The 26,161-nt window shown below is 41.3% G+C and overlaps 1 protein-coding gene and 1 long non-coding RNA gene across 2 annotated transcripts; one reads left to right on the forward strand and one right to left on the reverse strand.

The window, feature by feature from the left end:
* Positions 1 to 5,634: 5,634 nt before the first annotated feature.
* On the forward strand, positions 5,635 to 16,296 carry LOC311133657. Its single transcript, XR_014613616.1, has 3 exons — positions 5,635 to 5,809; positions 14,445 to 14,526; positions 14,600 to 16,296. It is a non-coding gene; the product is annotated as an uncharacterized lncRNA (long non-coding RNA).
* A 6,050-nt stretch (positions 16,297 to 22,346) lies between these two features.
* On the reverse strand, positions 22,347 to 23,501 carry LOC311133515 (adenosine receptor A1-like; the record flags this gene model as incomplete). Its single annotated transcript, XM_084167019.1, has 2 exons — positions 22,347 to 22,995; positions 23,170 to 23,501. The coding sequence occupies 2 exons, from the start codon at positions 23,499 to 23,501 to the stop codon at positions 22,347 to 22,349; spliced, it is 981 nt and encodes a 326-aa protein (XP_084023145.1).
* Positions 23,502 to 26,161: the final 2,660 nt, after the last annotated feature.

Genomic DNA, 26,161 nt, shown 5'->3' on the forward strand with positions numbered 1-26,161 from the left:
TTCATCACTGACCTTCCTCCCTCACAGGGGAATACCACTATACTGGTCGTTGTGGACCGGTTCTCTAAGGCCTGTCGTTTGCTCCCTATGCCGGGCCTTCCTACTGCCCTACAGACCGCCGAAGCTCTATTCACCCATGTTTTCCGGCACTACGGGGTACCCGAGGATATTGTGTCTGATCGAGGTCCCCAATTCACCTCCAGAGTCTGGAGAGCCTTTATGGAGCGGTTGGGGGTCTCGGTGAGCCTCACCTCGGGTTACCATCCGGAGAGTAATGGGCAGGTGGAACGTGTGAACCAGGATGTGGGTAGGTTTCTTAGATCATACTGCCAGGACCGGCCGGAGGAGTGGGCACGGTACGTTCCCTGGGCAGAAATGGCCCAGAATTCCCTACGCCATTCCTCCACTAACCTAACCCCTTTCCAATGTGTGTTAGGTTACCAGCCGGTTCTGGCACCTTGGCAGCAGAGCCAGATCGAGGCTCCTGCGGTGGATGAGTGGGTGCGGCGCTCGGAGGAGACGTGGAATGCTGCACACGTCCACCTGCAGCGGGTCCTCCGTCGTCAAAAGGCGAGCGCCGATCTCCACCGCAGTGAGGGACCGGTGTACGCACCTGGTGATCGAGTCTGGCTCTCTACCAGAAACCTGCCCCTCCGCCTGCCCTGTCGGAAACTGGGTTGGCGGTTTGTGGGGCCGTTTAAAGTCCTGAGAAGATTGAACGAGGTGTGTTACAGATTACAACTGCCTATTGAGTATAAAAGTATTAACCCCTCGTTCCATGTGTCTCTTCTCAGGCCGGTGGTAGCTGGCCCACTCCAGGAAAATGAGATCAAGGAGACTCCTCCGCCCCCATTGGACATCGAGGGGGCACCGGCGTACTCCATGCGGTCCATCTTGGATTCGAGACGTCGGATGGGGGGTCTCCAATATCTGGTGGAGTGGGAGGGGTACGGCCCGGAGGAACGGTGCTGGGTGCCGAGGAGAGACATTTTGGACCCGTCTCTCCTGACAGAATTCCACCGTAGTCACCCGACGCGCCCTGCTCCGCGTCCTCCTGGTCATCCCCGAGGCCGGAGTCGGCGCACGTCTGGAGCCGCGCGTCAAGGGGGGGGTACTGTCACGGTTTCGGCCGAGGCTGCCTCTCTTCCTTGCTCGGGCAGGCTTCGGCGTTCGTCGTCTCCGGAATACTAGCTGCCACCGTTGTATGTTTCTATGTTCGTTTGGTTTTGTCTGGATTATGAACACCTGTTGTCGTTTAGCGTCATTAGTGTCCTATAAGTTCTCGTTGTGTTTGTCAGGTGTTGTGTGTGATTGTTTTCGCTGTCGTGTTGGTGCGCTACTATTTACAGTGCGCTATTGTAGCTTGCCTCCTTTGTGTAGGAGTGTATTTTTCGCACATGTTTAGTGCGCCCTTTTGTTTACGCCTGTGTGCGCATTTTCTCGCCTCCGGGCTGTTGGCTCATGTTTTGAGTGTGCATTACTAAAGTCTTTTGGACTTATCTTCTGCGTCCTGCGCCTGATTCCCACACCACACCCACCTACAGCACCTACTGACATTTGGCTAAGGTGTATGTAAACTTCCGACTTCAACTGTACCCCCCTTGGATTTGTTCATATATTACTGTGTTACAAAGTGGATTTAATTGTCATTTTTTTGTCAACCATGTATATAAAATACTCTGTAATGGCAGGGTGGAAGAAAAATTCTATTTTTTAAAAGGTTAATGAAAAATAAAACACTATTTACCTTAATTAGATACGTATTCACCCCCCTGAGCAATTATAGCTGTGAGTCTTCTTGGGTAAGTCTCTAAGAGCTCTGCACACCTTGATAGTTCAATATTTGCCCGTTAATATTTTTAAAATTCTTCAAGCTCTGTCAAGTTGCTGGTGTTCATGATCATGATCAGCAAGTCTTTCAAGCAGATTTAAGTCAAAACTGTAACTTGGCCACTCAGGAACATTCACTGTCTCCCTGGTGAGCAACTCCAGTGTGAATTTGGCCTTGTGTTGTAGGTTATTGTACTGCTGAAAGGTGAATTCCTCTCACAGTGTCTTGTGTGAAGTAGACTGAATCAGATTTTTCTTTAGGATTTTGCCTGTGCTTAACTCCATCCCGTTTCTTTTTATCCTGAAAAACTCCCCAGTCTTTGCCGATGTCAAGCATACCCATACCATGATACAGCCAACACCATGCTTGAAAATACTGAGGCAGTTACTGTGTTGTGTTGGATTTGCCCCAAACACAAGGCTTTGCATTCAGGCCAAGTGTATTGCTTTGCCGTGTTGTTTTGCAATATTTCTTTAGTGCCTTGTTGCATACAGGATGCATGTTTTCTGTATATTTTATTCATCTTTTCACTTTGTCATTTAGGCCACTATTGTGGAGTCACTACAATGTTGTTGATCTATCCTCAGTTTTCTCTCATCACAGCCATTGAACTCATGGTGCCATCCCTGAGCAGTTTCCTTCCTGTCCTGCAGCTCAGTTCAGAAGGACAACTGTATCTTTGATGTGTCTGGTTGGTTTAATACATCATCCAACAGCATAATTATTAACTTGACCATGCTTAAAGAGATACTTAATGTCCGATTTGTTATTATTACCCATCTACCAATCACTGCCCTTCTTTATGAGGCTTTGGAAAAGCTCCCTGGTCTTTGTAGTTGAATCTGTGCTTGAAATTCAATACTTGACTGAGGGAAGTTACAGATGTTGTATGTATGGGGGACAGAGGAAGGGGCAGTCATTCAAAAATCATGTAAACTCTTATTATTTCACGCAGAGTCATTATGTGATTTGTTAAGCCAAATTTTACTACTGAACTCATTTAGGCTTGCCTAAACAAAGGGGGTGAATACTTATGCAACAACTATATTTTAGTTATTTAATTAGTATTAATTAGTTTTAAAAATTTGAATTTTCTTTTCACTTTGACATTATAGAGTATTTTGTGTAGATCAATTTAAAAAAAAATCACTATTAAATCTATTTCAATCCCACTTTGTGACTCAACAAATGTGAAAAAAATTAAAGGGGGATGAATACTTACCATACCCACTGTAACTACTCAATATTATTTGTAGATCAATCAGTCAGTCACAATTTACCCATGATACATCACGGTTTTGATGCTCTCGATCATGGCCTTTCCCTGCAGCGGGGTGACATCTCACCTGGAGAACAGTGTCCTGATCTGACACTGGCTGTGGGAGAGGAACAGTTGTGCAAACAGACTGTAATGATAGAGGTGTCACAGCACCCGAGGGCCTCATTGTAACAGAAGCATTGTGTGCAGTAGGGGGGAGGTTTAGGTGGTCGGGTTACTGTTTTCTCAAGTTAACCATCAAGCTATATGACCCATTTTACACCAATGAAAGACTCTCTATGTCAAGTGGATATTTTTTTCCACCTTTTAAGATAAATCACATTTAAAATAGCTCTAATGCATTTCTAAAAAGATTGTATTGAAAAATATAATAATTTTCTATTTTTTATTATTATATTAAAATCAGCAGAAATTTCATAACTCAAAACCTTCACATGAAAGGAAAGAAAATATTTTGCAGAGGATCCTAGGCCTAACCCAGTCCAGAATTAGTGCTGTCAGTACTGTGCAGTAACTAGGGAGATGCATTCAGAACCTGCTATGAACTCTAGAGCAAACAGCCATGAACCTTGTGAGAGCCTATACTGCCTGCCTGCCTGCCTGCCCTGTATGCCTGCCTTGCTTGCCTGTCTGTCTGACACACATCTGAAATGGAGGACAAGGGATCCAGGAAGTAGCGCCGCATTAGATAACAGCCTGAATTTCCTCTTTCTCACTCTCTGCTGGGCGTACATACTCATTGAGAGAGCACAGCACAACACTCACTCCTACTGTACAGCATGTGATTGTGTGGTTCAGAGTCTTAGAGATATTTTGATCCTTAAAACCAGAAAAAGGTGCCTGGTTACTGTGTACTGCCTAAGCTGGCACTGCCATGAGAGGGGTGCCTGGGAGTGGGCACTGCCCCCAAAGCTTTCCCACATGAGGGCGGAGTGAGAGAGAGAGCAGAGAGCCAGTTCGAGCTGCCTTACAGAGACGTGTCCCCAGCACAGAGCTTTAGAAACAGGCAGCACTCTTTTGAACCGCTGCCAATGGAGGCTGGCTCAAGCTGTTGCAGCTGAAACTTTTTACAAGCTCACTGCTTGCGAGCAGGAAGAGAGAGACATAGAGAAATATTTGTAAAGGGAATTTGCATGCACAGCTCCTCTATTCTCCAGTTTCTCTCTGCGCTCGTTCCTGAAATATTGGCAACCTTATTTATTTCTAGATAATTGTTAATGTTTATTAAAAGGGGAATTTATATAAGGAAACAGAAATATTTTTGGGAGGAGTGTGTATGAGGGTTGAGATGCAAGGTACATTGAAGGACAGAAATAAATTAGAAAATAACAAAAGAGCCGATGACGTCACAGAGAGCTGTCCGGGATAATGCCTGCGAAAAGAAGAAGATGATGACAGTTCTTGACTGCAGCACTTGTCTATGTGACATATGTGTCTATGTCTCTCTCTCTCTCTGGTGGACAGACAGAGGAGGAGGGGGGTGAAATATACTTTTTGGCACAGTGACACTGGATTATTTTGGTGACTTTAACTTATCTTGGCACTGAGTCCTGCGGAACACTGTCATTCGGTTTATCTTACTACTGCCGTCTGTTCCCAGAAGTTGACCCTTTCATCACCCTCAGTTTTGCTTTTCCACAGCACAGCTTGTTGCTGGGGTATTAATCCTGCAAACCACATTTAATGTACACATACAGAAACGCTCCTCTGTAACATTGACAAAAAGGAAACGTTTCTACTCTTAGGTAGGTTTCCTTATTTTCTTTCATCTCAATGATCTACCAGATTGCAACCAGGCAATTTTACCATCTTATCTGAAAGCGTGAAAACGGTTCAAATCAAAACAAAAACACAGGCAGGTGCAGAACAGCTAAAGACGTCTGTAATGACTACTGAAAATGGGAACCGTGAGGCATGTACTACCTGGGACTGATGCCAACTGCTGACAAAAGGTTTCACTGCACGCTCTGAGAGAAGTCTTTCACTCGTACTTTCTTTCCCCTCCAAATGCATCAGAAATCTACGGCATTGAGTTGTTTTGATGTCATAAGTCTGGCAACACTTTTTGCCAGAGGTACAAGAACCGATGTAAGTATTTCATTCTGATACCTCTCTCTGCGCTCGTGTGTTGTTTCCTGCTCTCTCTGCCTCAGTGTGTTACTGTGAGATTACTTTATGATGATAGACTGTCAGTCTCTGGGTTTAAGGGTCATGTGGGGTGACTTTGTTATGTTGTTCCTTACAGCCATTCTTTTAGAGAGGATTTCAATGTTTAAGAGCTCAATTTCCGCTATCGAACTACTTGCGGTTCGAACCCAAAATAAGATGTGTCTTTTTCGAAAGTAATCTGTTCGAGCAGGCTGTTGTGACCTCATGCTTTCTCTCTCTCTCTCTTTCTCTCCTTCTTTCTTCCTCTCTTCCTCTCCCTGTTTCTGCCTCTTGGCAGCTGGGCCAAAGTGGGCAGGGAGAGAGGAGGGCACGGCCGAGACTGCTCTCAAGCCCCAGCCCTTGTTAGAGTGGGGTTGCTCACCAGCACGCTGCTCAGCCTTTCCCTCGTCTTGCAGACGAAAGAGAGGGACGTGGAAATGCGCTCTCCTCTCCTTTCTTCCCCGCCCTTTTTTCACCACCACCATGGCCTGTTCCCTTCGGGTCATCTCTGCGGAGATCCCTGCACTGTCCTTTACAAAATCTACTTCCAGGTATTTCCATTTTTGATACTGCTTCTATGCCAGGGCCCTGTGACTTCTCATTTTTGATCAATCTCTCCTTTACTCTTATCTTTTATATTTTATCCTTTGCACTTTTCCTATTTTTCACCATCATCTTCCTCCTGTACACGTGTCTGCCTCGCACCCGCCTCAATGTCGAAATCTTCGCCATTACTGTATGGTAGAAATGAAGCTGATTTTCGTATGAAGTAGTACAGAGAATTAGTTCAACCATGAGCATATTGTACATTTTGTAAAGCCAGTAAAGGTTGATATAGTGATAGCTATTCACTTCAGGGTACAATAGAGCATGAGACAGTTCCCAGGACAAGATGCATTATTTTATATCGAATGCGATGGACAGCTTTGTTTGTGTAGGAAGTTTTAGATATAACAGACACCAAAGGAAAAAGAAATAGGCCTCTTAGTGGTCTCATGGCTGGGTCTGGCCTTTGAAGTTGCTTTTTTGGTGTGAACAAAAACATTTAATGCATCATTATGAGGCAAAGAGAGCTTAATCACACTACTATGCCATAAATCCTATCCCCAAAGCCCTAAAAAGAAACAAAACGGCACCTCTCGTAGGTTTAAAAGGGAAATATTTTGAAACAAAATTACTTCTGCATATTTACACTACGTTTTATCTTTCTCGCAGGATTCAATTCCGTAAGGTTTAAAACATAGTGAAATATCGGCAACCAGTCTCCTACATTGTCCGTAGTGTAGGAAACACTGGAATATACAATAGGTATGACCAAAAGATGAGGACTTCCAGAAAAAAAAGCAAAAAAAGAGCAGCTCTAGTGAACATAGTGAACTCAACATTTTTTTTTTCTTTTTGTAAAATTCATTTGACTCTAGTATTAGCAGCCACAATATGAATATGTACAATTTTGTTCTTAGATTATATTCCAGCATTCAAAGTCTCTTACAATGTGTCCGTAACATATTTACAGTATCTCCGCACACAAAACAGTTATATGCTGATGTTTTGGGTGATTTGATTTCTTTTCAACATGGAGACCCTGATCTCGCCTCAGTGGTTTTTGCATTAATTATTATGACAGTTCAAGTCATAATACAGTCACATAATCTAAAAAGGTAACTAGTTAGAAAGCCCCGGATGCTTTGTTTCACAACGGCTCTCACTACGGATGTGTTAAAAGGTGAAACAGAGATGTCAAACTACATGATAACGTTAAATGAGCTAATAAGAAATGTTGGAACAATTGCTGTGTACTAATTTGGTAACTAACAGTCAAATTACTGCTGTTTTCTACAGACCTGTGCAGAAACCAGTATGAACCAGATCATTCTGATGCAAGCATTGTTCTATGCATGAAGGATCTTGTATTGTACGATTGTAGGGTCTCAATATCAGATGGAGCATGTTTGAATGCTTTTTCAGCATTTCTGCACTTACAATTTAGGTTTAAGTTGTTATTGTTGGCATGTCGTTTTTTAATCCTGCAGAATTAAATTAAAATTAAAAACCAAGTGTGGATTTATGTTGAAGTGGCTCGTAATTATTTACAGTAACTCTACTTTCAGTAAAGGAGCGTCAAAAGTCTTGACATTTTGCCAGTACACGTAGGCCTACTACAATGCACAGCATTCAATGGCTCAAGTAGCCAAGGCCTACTGTACCTACAAAATGTTTCTCTAGTTTTTGTATATTACCTACAGTCTATTATCTGCTTAGTGTGCGAGTGTGTTTGTGTGCGTGTGAAAGAGAGCATGGCATACAGAAAGCCTAAGCTACAGTAATAGAGAAAAAAATTAAAAGGGTGGGGGTAGGGAAGGCGCGGAAGAGACAGAAAATGAGCTGATTTCCTCCTCCCCCCGTTCGTTCTGTTTTCCTCAGATGAACTTGTCATGTTACTTGATGATATGTTTTTTTGGAAGCCAGGCCATTCATATCCCCTGCTATTTGTGTGTCTCCTCCCCCCGGTTACACGGACGTGCTGGTTACCAGGAACAAAGTCTGTTTGCCTTTATCAGGAACTATAAGCATACTCAAACAATCCAATTTGATAACACTTGAAGGCCACTGAGAAGGAAAAAAATAACAATATTGAATGTTTCGTTTAACTCTTTGATGTATCCAACTTCTACAAAATAGAGGGGAAAGTTTTAGATTTCGGTGAACATATTTAATTGTTCTTTGGAAATAGCAGACAATGTAACATGATTCTGAAAAAGAACAAACTTGATGTTGTACTAACAGCTTGTAAACTTGAATTCAGTAGAAGACCGTAATTGTCAAATTTGGTATCAATATGCATAAGTGATAAGGGCCTGTATAAAATACAATTATTTGTTTTCTTTGTAACTGTGGGGATGAATATTGAACAAAGTGAAACATGCAGCTATTAAATATTAAACAGTCATCTAGGCCTGTCTCATGTTTGAGTGCAGTTAGGTGCTGCATGTTATCACAAACAGAGGGATGGCTATGCTACATTGAGGCCTCCAGAGACCACATGATGGAGTCAAACAAGGTCAACGCTAGACATACTTCCTGTTTGGGGCCCGCTATTTTTGCAACCAGGGCGTTCTCCTCCGGTCGAGCCGATTTACATTATGAATCGTTTCTCTCTCAGTCAATATAGGGAACAGAAGTAGGCTACTGTAATACAGAAAAGTTAACTTGCTTTAGCCCATATATTAAACATATAGTATGCCTATATCTATAGTGGAGGACTTTACAACACTCCTATAGTAGGCTCAATAGGAAATTGAACTTTGAGAAAAAAAAACATGTGGAGCCTGAGTCTGGTATTAGCAGAAAGGGTAGACTGGAGGGTTGGAACATGAACATGAGGAAGACAGTGAACTTGGACTACTTGGCTAGGGGAAGAAGGAGCACACCTGGTCCAGGGTACAGTACAGAACACTATGGTAATCTTTTTTCATTGTACATACATAGTTAATGCCATATATATTATATTATTTATATATTATAGTTAAGATTGGAAGCAAATGCTGATTGACTCCCAACAGTACACTAACTTAAAAATGCAGATTGATTTTATGAAAGCAGTTTTGTCAGATCAACACTGGGATATACTATTTGTCTACTGGTGATTTGATCAACTGATCTCTGCTAAATCTATTTTGAATATATGTGAAAAGCAAATGTTTTTTCACCAATGATTTCTGGCTTGAAAGCATTGTTCATAAATGATTGGATATTTATTGACACAGACACTAAATAGCGTATTGTTCTAAATATTAATATTAAATATTAAAATGGGCAGTTGCTTGCAAATGGGCGAGCTCGACCTGATAATAGACACTTCCTTTTCAATAATTACCATACTGAAGTGACATGCGATCAAAACATTTCTAATTGTATCCTGGCAAACGCAACAAGAGGGAAAATATACAGGATGTGTCACATATAGTGAGATGATCATCTTCAACAAATGGAGTAGCACACACACACACACAGACAGGATCAAACACTCTGACTAATGCATTAGACCTCTATCTGGACATTTCTCCGAATTGAAAACTTGAGTACTGTATCTAGCTGTTGTTGCGATGGTGTAAGTCCGGTCCAATTGTAAGCAATGCCATAGTAGCTACTGTATTGTCACATATAGACTCCCACAAACTCCCATGGTAGACTCCCATTGCTTCGGTGCCAATATTCCCCTCCCCCTCAGTGGCAAGCATTGCCATGCTCCCTCCACTACATCACCCGCTTTTTGGTTCATTGAGATTCAGCTTGGCACACAGACAATGCCCATTTCTTGGCACCGGATATTGAAGAGAGGAGCGTACAAGATTCTTCCCCAGTCTTTACCCTCTAGGTCGTGCCCAGTGTTTCGCTATGGACCAGCACCAACTCATGATATATATTTTTCATATTGCGCTCGTGGCAAAATATGAATTGCGAGCGATTCGTTATCCAGCTATTACACAGTATGGAACATTCTAACCAAGTTTGTTTTCGTGACGGCTGTTTTACTCGTCTCACAAAGACGAGAAGAGCTTCTTTCTATAAGGGGATGCATTCTGATGATGTCTTTCTCAGGGAAAGTGGAATAGGAACATAGCTCCTCTCGCCATTTTCTTTTGTGCAATATAGTCAGTGAGTGAGCAGTCTGGGATTTGAACACGTGATAATAAGGATACAGGTTTTAGCCGACTTGAACATTTAGTTTTTGTGAGTATTGTCTGTCTTTTCCAAGTTTGAATGTGTCTGTTTTGGTAGGCTATATATTATGTGTACAAATATGTGTTTTACTATATATCTACCAAGCCTGCAGATCTGTGTTTATATATTTAGGACTCATACAGTGATACAGTTAATACACTAATCCAAATACACTCAATCATTGAACATATTCTGGATTCTCAGTTACTTCCATCCCTTGTTGTCATGCATCGAATCTTCAGGCATGACAAAAAATCTCTCACAGACCTATGAGGCCCATCATTGTCATGAAGCACTGTTGAGTGACTAGTCACTGCCTACAAGCACGTCAAGCAGGATGATGAGTTTCATATAGAAACAATGGTGTTGAAAGGTAGTATAGCTTCTTGGTACTAAACCATACAAGTGATTATTGCAACCTTATTTTTGATCAAGCGTTACTAATGTGTTAAGCTATTTTACCATTAAATGTTTTGAAATTGACAACCATCTTATTTCAGGTTAACGGGCTGTTTTGTTTATTATTCATAAGCAACCAGATAATCATTAATGAAGACATTTGGAGTTACTCCAACAAAATCCAACTGCAAATGCATATCAAAATGCATTTCTTATTTGACTTTATTAAGACATCTAAATAATTGTATACAGTCTGGATATTACCTAAACGGTATCACTTTCTATGAAGCTCCATATGCATTTTACAGCATTATAGGTACTCATAATGCACTATGATAGAGTAATAATGCAGTATAAGCATAGTTACAGACACACATAAAGACTCATGTAGACTCATAGCTCCGTATACCAATACTCCTAATGCATTATAGGTGTAATCTTAATCACGTATAATGTACAGCAACATAGAGCTTCAGAATTGCTGGTCCCAGCGGGAATCAAACCCACAACCTTAGCATTGTTAGCACCATGCTCTACCAACTGAGCAACAGAGGACCACAATTTCACAACAAAGAAGAGCAGCAACATCTAGCAGAGTAACTTCTTACTTAGGACCAGCACAACGACAACAGCTCTCTACCTATTTTCATTTGTGATATCTTATCTTCATCATCCGTGGTCAGGGCAGAGTGGCATCTCTCCACAAAAGAGGACAGCTTCTCCACCCTCTCTTTCTAGGGGCCTAAACCCTTAAAAGCTTCTACTGCAGTGGGCTAAATCAGGGTCAGTGTTTCTTGGTAGTCTTAAACAAATCTACTTTGAAACAAAAGTATACACCTCACACACATGGTTATGGGCTATGAATGTCTGGCGCTGCCAGATGCAGCTAGGCAACTGGAGCTGTACGGCCAATCGTGGTCCGGTCCAGTCCAACAGTCTCAAAGGCGGGCCTCATAGAGTTTCCCTGCTTGAAGCCTTGAAGAGCCAACTTGTACCTGGCAATGATGCTTCTTGTGTTTTTCACTGAGGGAAGAGGCACATTAAATGTGGTTAAATAAACATTCAGGAATAACAGACAGTCCACTAACACAAGTTTGAATTAATGTGTTTTTGTTATCAATGATGTTGTGCTATTCATTCAAATCTCACTTATTTGTCACTTAAATCTTTGAGTGTGGGTTCCTTCCAATCTGTGTGTGTATGTGAGTGTTTCGGAGCAGATCTATTCTGTTTCACTGAGCCTCTCTTGGGAGTTGAATCCATCGAAGATTCAGAAAGGGCAGAGGTGTCATGAACATCTGAATCATCAGCTGTGTGATCTGAAATATCCACTTTGAACTGCTTCACATCTGCACATTCAAAATAAATACTTTAATGGGGTCAAGCCAGAGAAATAGGCAAGCACAATATCCTGTACAAATATCCAAAATGCATGTTTTCAAATGTGCTTTCAAGTATGTACTTTGTCTTATTTTCATTTCTACTTTTCATCATTTTCCTAACCTAAATGGCTTCAAGTGATTCTTATTTTTTCACACGAGTGAACTCTCGGATGAAGTCCTCCTTCTTGGACAGTTCCCCTTGGAGGAAGACTGTCATCGTTCAGGATTTTTATAGTCTCATCTCGTACGGCACCTTTTTCTCTCTCTCAGTCCAGAAGCTGCTTTAGCTGTCTCACCTCGTGAACAGCAGTTGGTGCAGCAACTCTGGTTATTAACACCAACACTAGGGTTATTTTACACCACTGAGTGTTAATTTCAGAGTTAATTTCAGTCCTGAATCAACACTAGAAATGTTACACTGAAAAATCAACACTGGCCAATTTGCTGTGCAATTTATAATTGAATAGCAACAACTTATGGTGTATTATATCTGTCTGCCGTAGGCATTTCATCACTTTACCTAAAGCAAACAAAGATGACTTTATAGTGGCTTATAAGTATACTATAACACACCATAACAAAGATTATGATGCAGTAATATGCTCATTGACAAAAATGTTTGAAATGCATCACACTGATGGTCATTAGAATGCTATATGGTCCTTGAGGAAAAAGTGACCGGCAATGATTACACTAATAATGCATAATTAATATTGGTATATGGAATTATGAGTTTATATGAGTCTTTATGTGTGTCTATAACTATGCTTATACTGCATTATTACTCTATCATAGTGCATTATAGAATGCACTTCATAGAAAGTGTTCCTGAATTCATCTCTCTTTCTCAAAAAGCTGAATCTTAACTTCAAGATCAAAGTAACTCAAACTAATGTAAACTTTATAAGACATTCATAAATCAAGTTACGATTCAGCTCTAAGCCTTCAATCGATGCCTTGAACTTATTTTTTGTCAATAGAAATCAGTGTCCCCCTCAGTCTGTCACATCTGTGCACAGTGGCCAGTCAAGGGAGGCTGATACCATTCGGAGTCTAATTAATTCAACATCTCAATTAAGGCCTCCACTCCCTCCCTGCCCCACTGCCTTCTCATTCGGCCCCACTCAGCAGGCCCTGACACTCCTACAAACAGCCTTGTGGCCTGCCAAAACATTTCAATCACTGTCTGCCTTAATTAGGCCAAAGAGGAATTCAGAATGTTAATGAACTGCCCTGGTGCCTTTCAGAGGCTATGGTTTACATGCTAATTTATGCAAAGCGGTGGGGCCTCTGCATGGTTTGACCATCGTCTACCATAACACTGCCTGAGCCGGCCCAACCCACCCAGCCAAAGCATTGCCCTGGGGGGCATGGGCTGCACTGCCCAGCTGGTACTTCAAACTCTAGTTGGCACAGCTAACACTGAGCTCTTTTTCAAAGAACTGTAAATGGCTTTCACACTGATAAAAAAAGCATTGTATTAAGGGGGACTGAGACTAGGTTAAAAAATAATATAAAAACATCTTTATAGTTCACTACCAAATACCATGTCAGCATAAAAACTATGGAATATTATCGGTTTTCATTCACCTTCATCTCTTTGAAATTATGGAAGCTGGAAAGTGGTAAACGTCATTGATCTTATCCACTCAGATGGGCATAACAGTGCCGCCTTTTATCCAGACAAAACAAACAGAAAACTCCATCTGAGATCCAATCCGATGGATTAAAAGAAGCAGTGAGAGAGTTTCACAGGTTTCTGCCCCACAGATGTTGTCACTTAAGAGTGCCAAGCAACTCCCTAAAATGGCCGAAGCGCTGCCATTTTGTTTTCATCCTTTCCCCTTCCTTCCTTTGCATTTCTTGCAGGCTATCCACACAGCTCTGTGCAGGCTAGGGGGAGGCAACCGGGGGAAGCCATGTTTAAATAAGCAAGCAATTAAACAGCAAGCTTCCGTGGGGTTGTAGGGCTGGAAAGACCCAAGTTTCTAGAAAAAATGGGCACTAACTCCTGGCGCGGCTCTTCTTTATTACATGCCAACCTTTCTGGATGCCAGTGAGTTACGCTTTAGGCGTGCACAAATTAGCACACTTTCTGTAACGCCTGCATTGTTTTGTCTTTATTTTGTTAATCTTTTGGCAAAAGCTACCTTTTGCGATTCCGTTGCGATCACATTACATGCCTGCTGTCCGTATAACTGTCATAGTGACACGGACACGCCTGTCGTTGCCATAATACGAACTGATGATTCCTCGGGATGTTGTGAACTGATGTAGTTCAGTAGCACAGTTCATACAAAGCAAAGCAGTTGAGCTTTCACAGCTTCAATCTGTAGTGGCGAATTTTAACCAGGCCCAGGATTAAACAGCAGAGCCAGAACCAGAGAGGAAATTGCTCCTTGGAGGTAATTCCCTCTAAAATTGTTACCAGACCACCTCCTCTTCAGTCCATTGTGAGGGATGTCATTTGAATGATCTGGATATGTGCAGGGTTTCTGTTAATGCCTGATTCATTCAAGTTGGCTTAATGTACTGTCCTGTAGTGTGTTTGAGTGTGTGTGCGTCTATGTGTATAAGCTTTTGTACGAATGCAAATGTGCAAGGGTGTGTGCATGTGTTTATGTACAGTAATGATCAACCACTAACCATACAAATACTCTCTTTCTCTCTTTATTTTTAGCTTTCGCTCACAGTTCCCCAGTAGAACTCCTAACCTCATCTCTGGGTCGACGCCAGACTAAGCACCTGTCCTTGAGGCTGAGGTAGTAGATTGAATAGTTGTGGGGTATATGTCCTCCCTCTGAGATAACTATACAATCTACTGTCTTTCCTAAGGAGACAGACTGATCGTCAATACCCCTGAAGATTGACCGTTCTCCCCTGGCTGTCCCACCCATCTTCCCAGCCTGGACACCTGCCTGCAGCCTGTCTCTGCTCTTTGGGGAAGTTACACCATTAGCATATCACCTCCATTTATACCCATTCATAGACTGTTCAAGGACAAAATGAGGATGGGCAACATTTCCTTTGTTAGACCACCCAATGCTTTATTTGGGTTATTGGGGCCTGTTGTGTTTGAGTGAAAGTGTACTTTAGGGCGAGTGTGTTTGTGTTGTCGCCTCTCGCTGTATCTGTTTGAGTGTGTTTTAATTACATTCCCCCTTCATCCGTCAGTCTTTCAGGTGAATGTGTCCTGGCGAGGTGAGGTAGTAGGTTGTATAGTTTGTGGGAGGGATTTAATCCTATTCAGGTGATAACTATACAGTCTATTGCCTTCCTTGAGAGGCACAATGACTGTCGGCAGCAATAAGGAACTCCACAGAAAGCTACTCTCTGAATTCCTCAGTGCATTGGATGCAATCTCACTATGATAAAGCAACTGCTGGAGCACTAATGTGTTTATAGCCTCGCCAGCGCCACTTGGTGGCCAAGGAGCAGCAGGACTCCAGAGACCTCGGAGGTTCACGATTCAGAGCTACTCATGAATGAAAGAATATGAAATGCACTCAATAGAGAATGCATCAGTGTTACAAAACTTAAACTATAAGGGTTGGTTCTCCGGAACCAAATCAAGCCCTAAATAAGTGCTTTTAGGCTTGTTTTATGGTAACATTATTCAAGGTTTTATGAATTAATACAGGTTAAATAAAGCTATTAAACTAGCATCTAGTCTTTTAATCAGACTTTTTAGGGCATTAAAGACATCTGATTACTCCTACTTTCAATTCTGAAGATAGTTTTGTTAGTAACTATACATGTTATAGGGATATAAGTCTTATTTTGTAGTCAGTAACCATACATGATATAGGTTTATACATTTACTGCCAGTCAATTCAAAAGTTGCTGAGAGGGTATTAGGGTCGTTCCACAAAAAGAGTGCCTTTTTGCGTCCCTTTGATATTTTAAGTAGAAATTGTGCACCAATATTTATTTTTTAAAGCCTGTTACACTAAATGTAGTGCCCTTTAATATAGACCACATGGAGAATTCAATAATCAGATATGTTATGTGAATAAAGGCTTGCTAAAGTGCCCCTTTGTCAACCCTGTGTCACTTGTGTCACAAGATTTCAACCCCCTTACTCCCCAAATGTCTATAAATTGGAAAGTTAAAAAGCCAGATTACATCATGGGGGACAATTACATCTAAATTTAGCACAGCGATGGTACTAGTATCACAATGACTTGAACAGTTACAGTCTGTAGCTACTTCTCTTTAAAGAAAATATAAACAACTGCCAGGAAGGTCAGTTGAGGTCTGATACAGAGTACCCAGCCATTTTATCACTATGGCAGGAACACAATGCATTTGTTCATCTATTGCAATATGCCACATCGCAATAATAAAAAACATATCCCACTGCCATCTAGTGTGCTTACACAAGACTAGGGGAATAATGTTGGAGATAGGGATGTGCTGCACGCCAATAGATATTAATCAAGACACAATATTGTCATTACAACATTTGTATAATACATCAAATGTAATAGTATGTATTTTACAAACCATTTTGAAATAAAAACTTTACTTTAGATTGGATTTCTTAATCTCAGAACAAATATGATGATATCGAAGAATGTCAGAGAGCTATTTGTAGAGGTCTACAGACTCTTAACGTTAAACACAACCTTATGTGAAAAGTTGAAGTGTAAATGGTTGTGTTAAAAATAACTGTAATCATAAAAAAGGTAATTAGAGAAGTATTTATTTATTGGATAACTGTAAGGTAGTACATCTTATTTCCAATTCTGGGAAACCCCTGTGATACAGTACATTTGAGGAACTGGCATTTAGACACAGGAAATGCAACATTGAAATGAAACTTACAAGCTTTTCATTCTCTCCTTCATTCACAAGAAATGCTATTTGCTGCGATATGCCAAAACCATTGAACAATGCAAAAATAAAATACTTTGACATCTCTCCCTGACCTATAACAGGTATACAACAAGTGGGTCTAATCCTGAATGCTTATTGGTTAAAACTGCATTCCAGCCGGTGTCTATTCCACAAGTTACCACCTGCTAAATCTATGATGTTAAAACACCTATTTACTCTGTTCCATCTGACTGCACAATCCACTGTCTCATCAGCCCAGCCAAGCAATTTATAAACTTGATCTCCACTATAAAAAGCATCTAGACCCTATCTCACATTTCATTTAGACTAACATTTATTTTTCAACAGCTGAGATTTGTATAAATCTTACTGTCTGTCTCACTGACATTTGCAACATTGTTTCCATATTAAAATTCGATCTCCAGATGTCCCATAGTAATGATTGTGTCGGGACGAGACAGGCAGGCAGGCAGCGTTTCTCAGCCAGTCGAAATAATGAATCAGCATGCATAATTTTTATGGATATATACAAAGGTCAAACGAAACGAAGTGCAGCTAGTTTGCAGTCTTTCCAGCTTCAGTTTGAAGTGATTGCGTTAGGTGTGTTGTTGGCTAGCTCCTCTTAGTGTCCTAACGAGTAAGCACATTTTCTATGCCAGGCGAAATCGCGCCTCATTAGCTCATTGTTATGGATATATCCAAATAAATGCTAGTAGAAAACAGCTTCAACAAATGCAAATGCAGCTACTTTGCTGTTATTCTGGCTGCACTTTTTGACGTGACTGTAAGTTAGCCGTAGTTGACTAGCTAGCAAGCAAGGGATAAGATCATTGCCAGCCAGTATGGCAATGGAACATTTAGAACGAACGACTGGGTCACGTCCATAGATACAGAACAAAAAGACTGAACGACTGGGTCGCGTCTCTAGCAACCGAACCGATAGAACGAACGACCAGCCAGCTTGGGTAGCAACCCTAGATTTGTGTCGGGACTATATCTCGTGGAAGGATGAAATAGTATGAATAAATTCATAAAAATAACGTTTTTAATGAAAATATGTCAATCATTATTTGAATATGTTGGTAACCCGTTGCTTAAAAGTGATAATGCCCTCGAAGCCAGTGTTCGGGGGATATATTGGCAAGGTTTGCTAACAACACCTGTGCCAATATATCCTCCAAACACATAGCATTTGGAGACAGTGGCCAGGTAAACAATACCAAAAGCTCAGATTGCTGTCTTACCTTGTCCACCGCTATCAGGGTAAGGAAACCAATGTCATTTTGTAATTTGGGTGAACTATCCTTTTAAACACTCTTCTTTCCTGCATCATTGTCCTACTCCTCCTCCTGTTCACTTTCAGTTTCATTCTCAGCATGCAAAATGCTACCATAACGCCAACATGGTAAAGGAAACCTGTGCTGAAATACATTGGCAAAAGCTCTTCATTATATGTTTAATAACCTCTCAAGCTGACATTAGAAGGATTTTGTGCCTGTATCGGCTATGCCAGGTAAATCTAGAGAGGGCTATGAAGAATAGAGTAGGGAGAGTGGGGTAAGTTGAGCCTTTTTTACATTGAGCATCACTCCGTCAAGGGAAATATAGTATTCTTTCTAACAGATATCTATATTAAGGCCCGGTTCTAGCCTTTTGGGTATATGAATATGACACAACATAATTTTGGCCAGTAATCGCCCCTATCTCTAACTTCCTGGTCTCCTCTCCTCAGGGTGCATTTCCTGCTGGGTGGTCGTCATGGAGACTTTAAGTTCCTACCCCTGGTGGGTTACTCCCGGTGTTACGAGGCACTGCTCCCAAAGGAGAAGATTAGGGTGGAGGCTGTGAAGGAGTACAAGAGGGACCATGGAGGGGTTAGGGACCGACAGGGACAACACAGTTCCTGTCCCAGGCCTCATTCATCCCAACACTTGTAGACACCAGCCAGGGGGCCCCCTCTTGACGGTGGAGAGAAAAATGTGAGTTGCATTTCCTGCAATTCTACACATTTTGCCATGGGGCGTAGAGAAGATGTTGCAGTTTTAAAGGCCCAGTGCAGCCAAAAACGGGATTTTCCTGTGTTTTATATATATTTCCACACTATGAGGTTGGAATAATACAGTGAAATGGTGAACATGATGATAATGCCCTTTTAGTGTAAGAGCTGTTTGAAAAAAACTGCTGAAATTTCAGCCTGTTTTGGTGCCATGGAAAACATATACATGTTATTCAAAACATTATGCAATTCTACTCATTCTACTCAACAACAAAATATCTACCCATTCTGCCATGGGGAGGAGAGACATCTTTGCAGTTTTAAAACACATTTTATGCAATTCTACATACAGTGGGGAAAAAAAAGTATTTAGTCAGCCACCAATTGTGCAAGTTCTCCCACTTAAAAAGATGAGAGAGGCCTGAAATTTTCATCATAGGTACACGTCAACTATGACAGACAAATTGAGAAAAAAAAAAAATAATAATGGTGGAAAATAAGTATTTGGTCACCTACAAACAAGCAAGATTTCTGGCTCTCACAGACCTGTAACTTCTTCTTTAAGAGGCTCCTCTGTCCTCCACTCGTTACCTGTATTAATGGCACCTGTTTGAACTTGTTATCAGTATAAAAGACACCTGTCCACAACCTCAAACAGTCACACTCCAAACTCCATTATGGCCAAGACCAAAGAGCTGTCAAAGGACACCAGAAACAAAATTGTAGACCTGCACCAGGCTGGGAAGACTGAATCTGCAATAGGTAAGCAGCTTCGTTTGAAAAAATCAACTGTAGGAGCAATTATTAGGAAATGGAAGACATACAAGACCACTGATAATCTCCCTCGATCTGGGGCTCCACGCAAGATCTCACCCCGTGGGGTCAAAATGATCACAAGAACGGTGAGCAAAGATCCCAGAACCACACGGGGGGACCTAGTGAATGACCTGCAGAGAGCTGGGACCAAAGTAACAAAGCCTACCATCAGTATCACACTACGCCGCCAGGGACTCAGCTTAAGCCAGTACATGTCCAGGCCCGTCTGAAGTTTGCTAGAGTGCATTTGGATGATCCAGAAGAGGATTGGGAGAATGTCATATGGTCAGATGAAACCAAAATATAACTTTTTGGTAAAAACTCAACTCGTTGTGTTTGGAGGACAAAGAATGCTGAGTTGCATCCAAAGAACACCATACCTACTGTGAAGCATGGGGGTGAAAACATCATGCTTTGGGGCTGTTTTTCTGCAAAGGGACCAGGACGACTGATCTGTGTAAAGGAAAGAATGAATGGGGCCATGTATCGTGAGATTTTGAGTGAAAACCTCCTTCCATCAGCAAGGGCATTGAAGATGAAACGTGGCTGGGTCTTTCAGCATGACAATGATCCCAAACACACCGCCCGGGCAACGAAGGAGTGGCTTCGTAAGAAGCATTTCAAGGTCCTGGAGTGGCCTAGCCAGTCTCCAGATCTCAACCCCATAGAAAATCTTTGGAGGGAGTTGAAAGTCCGTGTTGCCCAGCGACAGCCCCAAAACATCACTGCTCTAGAGGAGATCTGCATGGAGGAATGGGCCAAAATACCAGCAACAGTGTGTGAAAACCTTGTGAAGACTTACAGAAAACGTTTGACCTGTGTCATTGCCAACAAAGGGTATATAACAAAGTATTGAGAAACTTTTGTTATTGACCAAATACCATAATTTGCAAATAAATTCATTAAAAATCCTACAATGTGATTTTCTGGAATTTCTTTTCTCATTTTGTCTGTCATAGTTGACGTGTACCTATGATGAAAATTACAGGCCTCTCTCATCTTTTTAAGTGGGAGAACTTGCACAATTGGTGGCTGACTAAATACTTTTTCCCCCACTGTATGTTCTTTATTTTGTAATTACTTATGCCATGTTAATATGATATCTGGGTGAGAATGACTAACAAAATCAATGGGGATCCCCTGGAGGTCAGGCCCTGTCTACATACTGTATATTTCAGGATGTTGTGTATCCCTGGTAATAATCAGATTTCATATAAACATTACAGTTTTGAAAACATAGCTTGTCCAAAAAAAGTGGTCTCTTGGCAGAACTTACCCCAGGTATAGGGTAAATTGAGCCGCAGGACAGGGTAAGTTAAGCTGCCTACAGATTTCTGTACTAAATGAAATATTACCACTACCTTTTTAAAACCATGTCTATCTTTATTTTCCACACCCAATTCAACACAATCACAATAGCTTTTTTGTCTTTTAATAATTTTAAGCATATTTTGACACAGGCTTAACACCTAACAAACACTTTGTACTTTTAAATAAAATGCACTGCTGTCATTCCTTGTACATAGAATGCTTACCGGGTAAAGAAAACCAATATATAATTTTGTCATTTGGGTGAACTACCCCTTTAACTTTTTACTGCAGTAAAGCTGGTTCACACAGAGTGTTTGTCTTAAACAAATCTACTTTGTAACATAAGTATACACCTCACACACATGGTCATGAGCTTAACAAAAGAAGACACCATGTCAGATATAGAGTTGAAATGCATTCAATTTTGAGTTTGCATCCCAATATTACACTTTATATACATCATAGAAGACTGAAATACAACAAAACTGTTTGACATAGAAACATTGGATTTTTGGCAACAGCAAAATAAGTGTTTTTTTATTAATCATGAAATTATGAAAAATATGAATAACATTCCACCCATGAGGCCACAAGATCATTTGACTGCAGGAAAGGGCTACGGTTAAAGCCGAAATCTGCGTGAGGGGAAACAGTGCCACAGTTTGCCCCAGCAAATGTCTTATTGTTTTTGTTTTGTTGATGAAAACATACTCTGACGTTCTATCGCGCGTGCAATTATGTCAGAGGGAAAAATATATGTTCGAAGTAACCTTTTTGTTGTTATAATATCGCAAACGGACATGGCAGTTTCACCATTAAGGTTTAAGCTTTAAGGTTAAGTATAATATTGTGATGTTAAGGTAAGGGTTAGGGTTAGGGAAAGGCATAAAAGGGAACTTTGCTAGCGTACCGCGGTCCGCTGCCATTAATTTTCTGCCGGTCTGTTACAAACAGAGGGTGCATGATAGTACATGAAGGATTACTTGTCATATACTGTTTACATGTATTATGACGTTATATAATGTTTAAGAAAATCAACAAATTGCTGAATTTCTGTGGCAATACTTCCACAAATGTCACTCTAGCGACGTCCCCCTCTGTCTCACACTGACAAACAATATAGGCTACCTATCGACACGTATGGAGCAGCCCGTTTGTTTGGTTTTATCTGTTTCCAAATCAGACAAACTCACGCATATTTATTCATCCTTTTCTTGTATTTCTACCTTTCAGGAGGTCTGTAGGGCTGATTTAAAAGCGACTAAAATTTAGCATGGATTGTGTGGGCAGTCTGGAGTGTAGTAACGCCACCATCTATCACAGACAGACATAGCTTGTGCCATTCAAAGCATGGAGAAAAGACAAATCCAACATGTGGTCAGTTGTATAGTGATTGATAAAATCAATGAAAACTGAAGTAAAAACATAAAAATAACCAGTTTGTCAGCTAAAGTTTTAGTAAAGAATGTAAATATAATGTGAGTATGGTTTTGATGATAAGATAATGCTCATTATGATATTAATGATGTAGACCACTTCATCTGATCTGCATCCCTGGGATTATCTTTTTCAAAGTATCAGAGAATAAATATGTGGGATTATCATTCAACACATCATTAACTATCCCTTGCTCACAACGTTAGGGTTGCTGCTGATATTGTTCTCAGTGGTATGATTGCTCTGAGAGCCCAGGTTGTCATCGCGACACACAAAGAACCTCCTCCAGATCCTCAGGTACGCTCCCTGGATCTTGTGGATCTTGAAGGCATAGACGACTGGGTTGACAGCTGAATTTGCATGGGAAAGGAGGATGCCCACATAGAAGGCTGTGTGGGGTATGTCTGACGGGCTGCCAAAGTAGGCAGTACAGTTCATAATGTGCAGGGGGAGCCAGCAGAAGGCGAACAGCACCAGGACCAGAGCCAGGGATCGGGCCAGGCTCCTCTCCTTCCTGAAGTAGGTGTGGGACTGGGCCCCGTGCCCCACTTTCTCCCTCAAGTTCCTCCAGATGGTACAGAAGATGCAGATGTACAGGACAGCCATGACAATTAACGGGGTGAGGGTGCAGAGGAAGAAATTGAAGTAAACAATGTATGACATGGGGATCACAGCCAGGAAATGGCAGAGGATGGTGGTTGAGTTCTCTGAGTGAGACAACGTTTCACGGTTGTTCCATCCAAACATGGGAGGGAAGCTCAATATAAAAGCCACAAACCAACATGTTGTTACCACCACCCAAGATCTTCTCTCTGTTACCGTCTTTTTGTATCTGTTGAAGCAGAAAAGTTATGATGTTTTAATGAATTGCTTTGCAAAAGAAAACAAGGAATCTGATTCCATCCATGCATGACTTTCTGTCTTAAAATGTGGTTCACATGGGACACAGCTAGGAGAATAATATTTCCAACTGTAAACATCCTGAAATGTCATCATAACAGCTCACCTGAGAGGGATGAAGACGCGTAGGTATCGGTCCACAGCAATGGCTAGCAGAGACAAGACGGAGGCCACTGTCAACATGATGACCACACAGCTAATGAAGAGACAGACATTGAACGAGGAGTGCACCCGTCCATCCACCAGCACAGCCAGCGGCATGGCCACAGAACCCACGAGGAAGTCAGCCACAGCCAGAGAAACGATAAAGCAGAAGGTGGGCTGCCGCAGAGCACTGCTTGACCACACTGCCCAGATAACCAGCACATTCCCCAGGCAGCAGGCAATGGCGATCAGCACCTCCAGGACTGTGTAGACCACCTCTCCTCCAGACATCATGTCAGCTGTCCAATGGAAGTTTACTCTATGACTGAGTATGCTTTATTGTGAATTCCTCCTCCAGGGAATGTACCAGCACTTTTGGTTTCTTGGATCTGCAGGTTTTTGAGGAAGTTTTCTTGCTCAATGAAAAAGTTCATGAAAATGCTACGCCCCCTTGCAATTTACCCTTTGGTGGGTGTTCAATTTACCCTTTGGTAGAGATCTGAAAGCACAAATACATAAAAACATATATATTACAAACATTCATACACCTGCCGAGCAAACATTATAGCCACTTGACAATACATGTTAATTGTTGCTGAAAATTAAGTAAAGTTTTAGATATCCTGTGTCATAATGTTTGTAGACCATTGTTTCAGAGGCATGTTTTTTAGAACATCTTTAAATTTTTGCTTTTCCTGGCCTGAGAAACAGGAAATATGAAAACACAATGCTACCACAGCTAGATATTAATAGCCTCGCAAATCGGCCTGATCTCCTGAGCTTCCATATATGGTTCGCTGCACGAATACAGTCTTGTCATTGATATCAACCAATCAGACCAATGAACCATATGACTTAGTACCAGAGCGCCGTTTCAGTACATTCTCTAAGACCTAAACCTCAGCTGGAGTATAAAGGGTGTGACCATTGAGCAAGTTGAGGAAGCTAAACTCCTAGGTATAGCATTGGATGGCCAATTATCATGATCAAGTCATATTGACAAAGTTGTTGTGAAGATGGGCAGGGGTATGTCTGTTATAAAAAGATGTTCTGTGTTTTGACACAAAAAAAAAGTATCTGGTCTTGTCCCATCTTCATTACTGTCCAGTAATATGGCCAAGTGCAGCAAAGAAAGACTAGCAAAGCTGCAGCTGGCTCAAAACAGAGCAGCACACCTTGCCCTTAACTGCACATACAGAACTAAAATCAACAACATGCATGCCAGTCATTTCTGGTTGAGGGTTGATTAGAGACTAACTGCTTCTCTTCTAGTATTTATGAGAAGTATTACTGTAATGAAAATTCCAGATTGTCTGCATAATCAAATAACATTTAGCTCAGACACCCATACATACCCCACTAGACATGCCACCAGGGGTCTCTTCACAGTCCCCAAGTCCGAAATGAATTCACGGCAACGCACAGTATTATACAGAGCCATGATCACATGGAACTCCCTTCAATCTCCAATTGCTCAAGCAAACAGCGAAATTACCTTAACATTTTTTTTTTATTATACAACATCTCATGGAACGGTTGGGACTGTGAGGGGACACACACAAACACAAACACACGCACACACTGTCACGCTCTTGCTCGGGGGACTCTTAAATGTTGAGCCAGAGTGTGGAGTTTCTGTTACATTTTCTATGCTTTTGTTCTAGATCGTTTATATCTATGTTGGCCAGGGTGGTTCCCAATCAGAGACAGCTGTAGCTCGTTGTCTCTGATTGGGGACCATACTTAGGCAGCCTGTTTGGCACTAGTATTTTGTGGGATCTTGTTCCGTAAGGTTTTGTGTATAACCTAGGACTTCACGTATCGTTTCGTTTGTTGTTTTGGTTCGTGTGTGTACTAATAAAGAATGTACGCTTATCACGCTGCGCCTTGCTCCGTCTCATCAGTCGACGATCGTGACACACACAGACACACTCTAACACACATTTTCTTTTATTTGTATTTTTTGTATTATTATAATTTTTTGTTGTTGTATTATTTGTATTATTTGTATATAATTGTATTTACATTTGTGTCTCTGTCCTCTATCGGTGTATCAGTGTTTTGTTACTTTTTGTGGACCCCAGGAAGAAAGCTAATGGGGATCCAAACAAACAAATAAATATACAAATATACATGCGTCTGTTCTATGTATGTAAACAACATTACTACTAGCAGCAGTTGTCAAGGAAGCAGGTCCGTGTAACTACTTAGCATGTCTGTACACGATTCTTGCCATCTTTGTCACGAAAATGTGCGCATAAAAGGAACCTTAGCGAACACCAAGAAAGTATTTGATCCAACATAGGCAGCAAACGACTGATATAATTAGGATTAACATTGCCTCAAGTTCCAGGACGATCGATTAGAATTGATTAGAAGTGCTTTCACTTGGTTGGTAGAGTAGTAGAGGATTTTGCCATTTTTAAAAGATGGCAAGAAGCAGAGAAGGAAACAAGTCCCAATGTCGAAGCAACAACTTCAACAGCTGACAAACGGGACCGAGAGCCGACACCTTCAAAGACCCCCCAAGGGCTCTAAAAAAGTTGTGTCCCAATCCCCAAAACCCAGCTCGGACGAAGTTGTCAAGGCCATCTACCGAGATGCCCACACAGCATAGTCTGAAGGAGGTAAATTGCAAAGTGCATCTGCTCAATTAGGGACTATTACTGCTTTTCAACAGTCATTTAAAAATATTACAGCTAGAATCTACTCAATGATTCTAGAACAATACAACTTAAGTAGCATACAACTGTATTACACCTTGTCAGTCCAAATCCAATGTTGTGTATTTCATTATTTATGATGGTTTTGTCATTTGAAATGTGTGTACAGGAGATTAGTGTAGAGGAGAGCAGCTCTTATAAAAGGGAACTTTATTGCCAGAGGAGATATGTAAATGATGTGGTTTTGTGTCCATGCAAACCATCACAAATATCCACTTGGAGTAGAACCAA

The sequence above is a fragment of the Coregonus lavaretus genome (assembly GCF_964263955.1).
Source record: "Coregonus lavaretus genome assembly, chromosome: 8".
Lineage (NCBI taxonomy): Eukaryota > Metazoa > Chordata > Actinopteri > Salmoniformes > Salmonidae > Coregonus > Coregonus lavaretus.